Source organism: Phoca vitulina, unplaced genomic scaffold, assembly GCF_004348235.1.
Source record: "Phoca vitulina isolate PV1807 unplaced genomic scaffold, GSC_HSeal_1.0 scaffold56, whole genome shotgun sequence".
NCBI lineage: Eukaryota > Metazoa > Chordata > Mammalia > Carnivora > Phocidae > Phoca > Phoca vitulina.
This window is the reverse complement of record NW_022589759.1, coordinates 4,616,785-4,622,784: the sequence shown is the minus strand read 5'-3', so window position 1 is coordinate 4,622,784 and position 6,000 is coordinate 4,616,785. Positions and strand designations below refer to the sequence as shown.

The 6,000-nt window shown below is 54.9% G+C and overlaps 1 protein-coding gene across 4 annotated transcripts in view; it reads right to left on the bottom strand.

The window, feature by feature from the left end:
• The window catches only part of MBTPS1 (membrane bound transcription factor peptidase, site 1), a 53,789-nt gene continuing 47,789 nt past the window's right edge, over positions 1-6,000 (bottom strand). For 2 of the 4 annotated variants that reach the window (XM_032389816.1, XM_032389815.1), the window contains one exon: positions 3,470-4,947. In XM_032389816.1, coding sequence (XP_032245707.1) covers positions 4,599-4,947 — 349 coding nt within the window. In that variant the 3' untranslated portion in view covers positions 3,470-4,598. The other 2 variants (XM_032389817.1, XM_032389818.1) reach the window with 2 other exon arrangements.

The window sequence follows — 6,000 nt, the reverse complement described above, 5'->3', positions numbered from 1 at the left end:
CAGTCATCCTCCTAGTGTGTCACTGTCCCCAAAGTGAGGCGTAGAGGCTCCGTTCCAATCCTGCCTGCACCAGTGGTGCGGTTCTGGGCCAGGTACCGGGCCCCCGGCCATGCATAGAGACTCCACGCACATGTCTACTTAGCGCGGTCAGCCCAGCACACAGCTCCTGAGAGTACCCCTCTGGCTAGAAGACAGGAAAGGATCCACCTTCTTTTTTACACGTTACACCTCTATTAACACAGCGCTTTTTGGCAGGCACATCACAGAACAGGCTGCCAGCTCCTGGGCACATCCCCATCCACACCCAGGGCTCCAGGATGGCTAGGAAGCTGCGCCGTACTCAGAGGCCCACTAGAGTCTTCACATGGTCGCTACTGAACTTCACCTTGCTACATCATCCCCCATGCAGTTTCCCTTCATGGAGCTGCGGTAACCACGGGTCCCTAAAAATTCTACTACTTGCTAACAACTCTTCCATTCTTGTCCTGTCCCAACTATGCGACCCTACGGACCCTACACCCGAACCTAAACCATACACGTGTGTGCCCCGGCTGGCACGGTCCACCCTGTCTAAACAGGAGAGCCAATCCCGAAGGCAAGGGACACCCGTGGACGCCGACCTCGAAGGCCAGGTGAGGGACCTTCCCAGCAGGCAGGAACAGGAGACACTCCCAGGTCCAAGTTCCATGTTTCGGGGAGGAGATGTCCAAGTCCGCAGAGAGACAGGCGCACCCACGGCCTTCAGCTGGCAGGGAGACTCTGGGGTCTAGAACTTCGTTCCACAACCACATGGCCTACGGTGTTAGGGGGACTTTACAACAGAGATGGAGAGAGAGTGTAAGTCACAAAAAAACGTCTCTAATTCAATCATTTGCCAACATACTCCAGGTTTCAGGCTTCTCTGGAACAATCTAAAGATGTGCTGTCCCCGAGACAAGGCCTGGGCATTCCAGTCAGTCCCAGCTCCCACAACCTGCTGTCTTACTCCGAGGCCATGTCCTCATTCCCAGGACCTGCCTGTGGACGAGGATAGGCTGTGACCCCGGCTTCCACGGTGCCGAGCAGCAGGACAGGCAGCAGGACCAGAAGGCCCCGTAACAACGCACAAGCCCCTGGTTCTGCCACACTGATGGTACCCTCGGACCCCCGGCTCACCCGAGGACCGCAGGGCGACTGAACGCTTACATCCTCCAGGCTGCTTGGGGTGAGAGAGCTTTGTGGGGACCCAAGAGATGCCTGCAACACCCCAAAGGAGCAGCAGAGTGCAGGGAGGAGCCGCAAGGTCACCAGTGTGACCGCCAAGGATGGCCTGTCGCAGGGAGAGGTGAACCTTAGCGACTTCCCCTCATCCCGTGGCCTGGGCCTTTCTGGTCCCAGGACCTCAGCAGCACCCTGATCGGCCTCTGCCCCTCCGGTCAGTCTGTCCTCACCTGCGACGTGAAGGCTCAGGTCAGCCGGCTGGCATACGGAAACAGACTGGACAGGCAAGGGTTAAGTATTCACGGGCTCCCCGGATTAGGTCATGGTTTCCTACGAATGCCACCTGGCAGATAAAAACGGCCTTCATCAAAATTAAGACACTTTCATGCTTCAAAGGAGACAATCAGGAAAGTGAAAAGACAACCAACAGAACGAGAAAACACACTTGCAAGTCACATACCTGATAAGGGACCTGGACCTGGAATGCAAGAACAGCTCTTACAACTCCGGGATAAAGAAAACCCAATTACAAACTGAATCTGAACAGACAAGTCTCCAAAGAAGACATACAGATGGCCCACAAACACCTGAAAAGATGTTCAACATCATTCATCTTTAGGAAATGCAAATCCCAACCACAATGAAGACACCACTCAACAGCCACGCTGTGCTAGAAGGATGCACGCTCACGGACCTGGGGGAGGACATAGAGAGCCGGGGACCCTCATGCCTGGCCGCTGGGAATACAAAATGGCGTGTTCGCTTTGGACAAGAAAGCTTGGCGGTTCCTCAGAAAGGTAAACGGGGGTGCTCTAAGATCTTACTTCTGGGTATTTACACCCAACAGAGATGAAAACTGATGTCCACACACAAACCTGTACGCAAATACTCTTAGCATCAGTAATCCTAAGAGCCAAAAGTGGAACAGTCCCGATGTCCACCGACTGAGGAATGGATATACCAAGTGAGCCCATCCGCACGGCGCACTGGTGCCCGGGCCATGAAAAGGCATGACGTCCTGGTCACACTACCACACGAGTGCGTCTTACAAACGTGCTAAGGGGAAACAATGGGCCATGTATCGCATGATTCCGCGTGCGTGCAACGTGTGGGCCAGGTACATCCCCGTACAGGAGGGGTTCTCATGGGCTTGGAGGGAAGGACTAGAGCTTGATTTCTGAATGGCAAGAGTTTGTTTTTGGGGGCTGATGAAAATGTTCTGGAATCACAAGGGTGACGATTACACAACCTTGGGAATATACTAAAAACCACTGAATTGGACACGTCAGAGAATTTTACAGTATGTGAGTTCTAGCTCAAACAATCCCCCCCCCCCCCCCCCAGCAGGCTGACTAGGAACCCGTTCCAGCAGGTCATCAGGGAGAAACGGGGCAGGCGGAAGAAGAGCCTGTTACACCCTTCTTTTCAGCTTCATACAGATAATGCATATTTATTGAAAATTTTCTTCACCGACAATGGTGAAATCAAGACCCCAAATTACAAAACATGATGGCAGTTGATACTTATAAAAATAAAGCGAAGGTCTATGTTTCACAGATCTGTGCAAGTTTCCTTCAAATCTCAGTCTGTCCTTTCATCAAAAAGGAGATCACGGAATCTGTGTTATTCCTCATGATGTCATAGTAAAAAAACCGCATTCCACTGACAAAAAAAATAGCTTTGCTTCCAAATAGCAAAAGTCTTTAAAGTGACTTTTCCCAACAATAAATATAGAAAATAGCCTTTGAGGAGCACAGTTCAGCTTGGTCAGGGCTTCCGCTGGTGTAACTCGGCGCACCCCTCGGGTCAGGAGCCCCCAGCCAGCCTGCCCGGGCCCCTCCGGGTGCGCGCCGCAGCCGCGGGAGGTCTCCCCGGAGGCTGATCCGCGAGCGAGCCCCTCCCGCAGGTCCCTGCAAGGCCCAATGAAGACAGACTCTATGCCACTGCAGCTGGAGACCTGATCCCTCTCCAGTGGGGCTGCCCCGGGAAACCGCCAGCGCCGCCCGCCCCTCATGGCCGTCCTCGAAGGCTCTCTTTGGCTCTCACGGTCAGCTGGTCTGGTGTCACACGGAAGGGGTCTTTGGTGGGTGAGCCTGCTGCATGAGCTGGGGGCGCTTCACCCTGGGCTTCCTGCGCTTCGGCCTGCTTCTGGCCTTGTTGATCTGTACCACGAAGAAGGCCAGGACCACCATGGCTCCCAGGAAGGCAAACACGGGGATGGTCTGGCCCACCTCCTGGTTGTAGCGACCGGGCATGATCCCTGCAAGAGCACAGCAAGGGTCAGGGGCAGCAGAGCTCTTCGGCCACAGCCTCTGCCTCGGAGGCCAACGCGGCAGAAACAAATGCTAGCGAACTGCGTCAGCGAGGCTCACGGGGCAGACATCATCTGAAACCTGAGGTGAAGTGACCCGGGCCATCCGTAGAGAACAAACGAGAGATTCTCGGGTAAGCAGCCTCGGGAGTGAGGGTGGGAGGGGTGTCTTGAGGTGAGGTTTTTGCTCCTTCCACTCCCTATGCCACCTCAGACGGAGCCCATGACTGGCCCTTCCTCCGTCACAGACAACCTACAACAGGGCTGCCTAGAGCTGCTTTCGGGTTCCCTAAGTGCATCGCAAGACGGAGGAGTCTGGACACTGGGAAGGAAAGGAGGCGCTGGTGTCAGCAGCTGAGCGGGAGGACGAGGAGGGAGGCCGGGCAGGGAGTAAGGACGGCTGGCCATGCCCCAGCCTCCTGGGAAAGCCTTCCACACGTGGGACCTGTGCTCACAAGTTAAGAGTGGCAGCTGGCGGACCCTTGGTTCCAGAACTAACCATCATCGGTACACCCCATGAGTACAGGCAAGGCCCTCAGGAGCTTGGCATCACCACACAAAGTTCCCAGGGCTGGAACACATGGGCCATGGCACACATGGGCACCCTGGAACCAGGGATCCCATGGGGAGCTGTAACCTCTTGGAAGAGCAAAGGGATCTCCAGAGAGAAACTGCTGCCCACACCTTGCTGCAATAACTGGGGATCAGTTGTTCCAGGTAAGGGAGAACCTGTCCCAAATGGTCTCGTCAGGCTGAAAGCCACTGCCTGTGGAGGGGACATTTTATGTCACTTGGGGTGAGGGGACACAATCAGATCAGCTGAGGGGCACAGACCCGCTTTCAATGGAGCATCCCAGCCTAGTAAAGTCCCATCCCAGGTGGGCCAGAACAGAGAATCCGTGGAGACCTCTGGGCTGAGGGTTTAGGGGCCAGGGTGGCTCAGCCACTGGCTGGGACCCAAACCAGCAGATGACAGGCGTTCCCAAGGATGCACCATACATGTCTGCTTGCAGAACTTTGACAAGAGTGTGCAAATTACTCTACTGGAAGAATTTTAAGTGTAACGCCTGGCTATCCTGAAAGAACTTCAAATTCGAAAATCACGGTAGAATGTTCTGAAGGGAACACGGTGTGTTAATCTCTGAGGCCCACTTCTGGCCTTGTTGATTCGTACCACAAAGAAAGCCTGGACCAGATGCTCCCAGGAGGGCAAAGACAGGTGCATCTGGCCCACCCTGCAGGGGACTGGGGGTACCGGAACAAACCAGAGTAGGGTTGAGCACACTGAAGCACCTACGAACTGACCTCCAGGCATGTCCCAGGCACCGCTCTCTCCGGGAGACAACGGTCTCACTTGAGGGCGGTTCGATCGAAAGTTGGGCAATACCACTTTGTCCAGGTCGATGGAAAGCAGCTTCTGATGTTTCCAAAGATTACTTCACGAAAATGGATTAAAACAAAATAAAAATAAGCAATTATACTAGCTTATGATGCTTAGCCAATACCTAAGAAATAAAAAGTAATTTAAGGAGAAAGGTGAAGTGACGTCCCACTGACGTCCCACCTACCTAAGCCCAAGAGCATAGCAACACTAGTGACAGCTTCGAGTCCCAAGACAGAAATGTCAAATCAAGTCCACACGCGTGCGACAGGAGTATTTTGAGGAGGGGCCAGTTCTACTGGGCTCCTAACAGGCCCCACAGAGCCTGCTTCTGCTTAAACTGGACAGGCTGCCAAGCAGTGGGAGAGGAAAGCACACATTCAGCTCTGAAAGGAGCCTGAGCACAGGAACCGAAGCCAGGACTCAGGGACACGGGCCGGCAGGAAGGTGCGTGCGCGTCTCCGCCATGCGGTACCACGGCCAGCCACGCCTGCCTTCTGACGAACGTGGACTGAGGCGGCCTCGGAGGATCCAAGGGTGCTGGGAACCAGACATCCTCTCTGTCCTCAAGGACGCCACCACGAGGACGGAGCATGAGGCACACACGTAAGAGGGGAGCGATCGAGAGAAGCAAACCATGGGAATGAGCATCGGCCCTGCCTGCTGGGCCAGGACGGGGAAGAAAGAACAGTAGTAGCACCGCTATTCTCGCTCCTGATTCTGAGACCCCAGCGTTTCAGGATCATACCTGAAGAACAGAAAGGCTGACACGCTGCACAGGGCAGCGAACAGCTGGGGGGGGCGGTGTGTGCCTAGATTAGAGCAGAGTGCAATCAAGCCATCTGAAGACTGCTCTGGCCGACTCGGGGGAAAGGAAGACAGTGTTTGCTGATTACTTCTGGAAGCGGTCGGCTTGTCTCGTACTTTGGCCGACTGAGGCAAAGAGACTCCGTTCTCTGGGCAGCTGGGGTGAAGGGGCACCGGGCGACCCCAGGTCTGGGAAGGGCCCTTTCTGCGCAGGAAGGAGAGAAACTACTCTCACCTACTTGCAGCTGGGCAGCTGCTTGGAAAACGCTGGTGAGCCCGATACCTGTCCTGCCTCACGGGG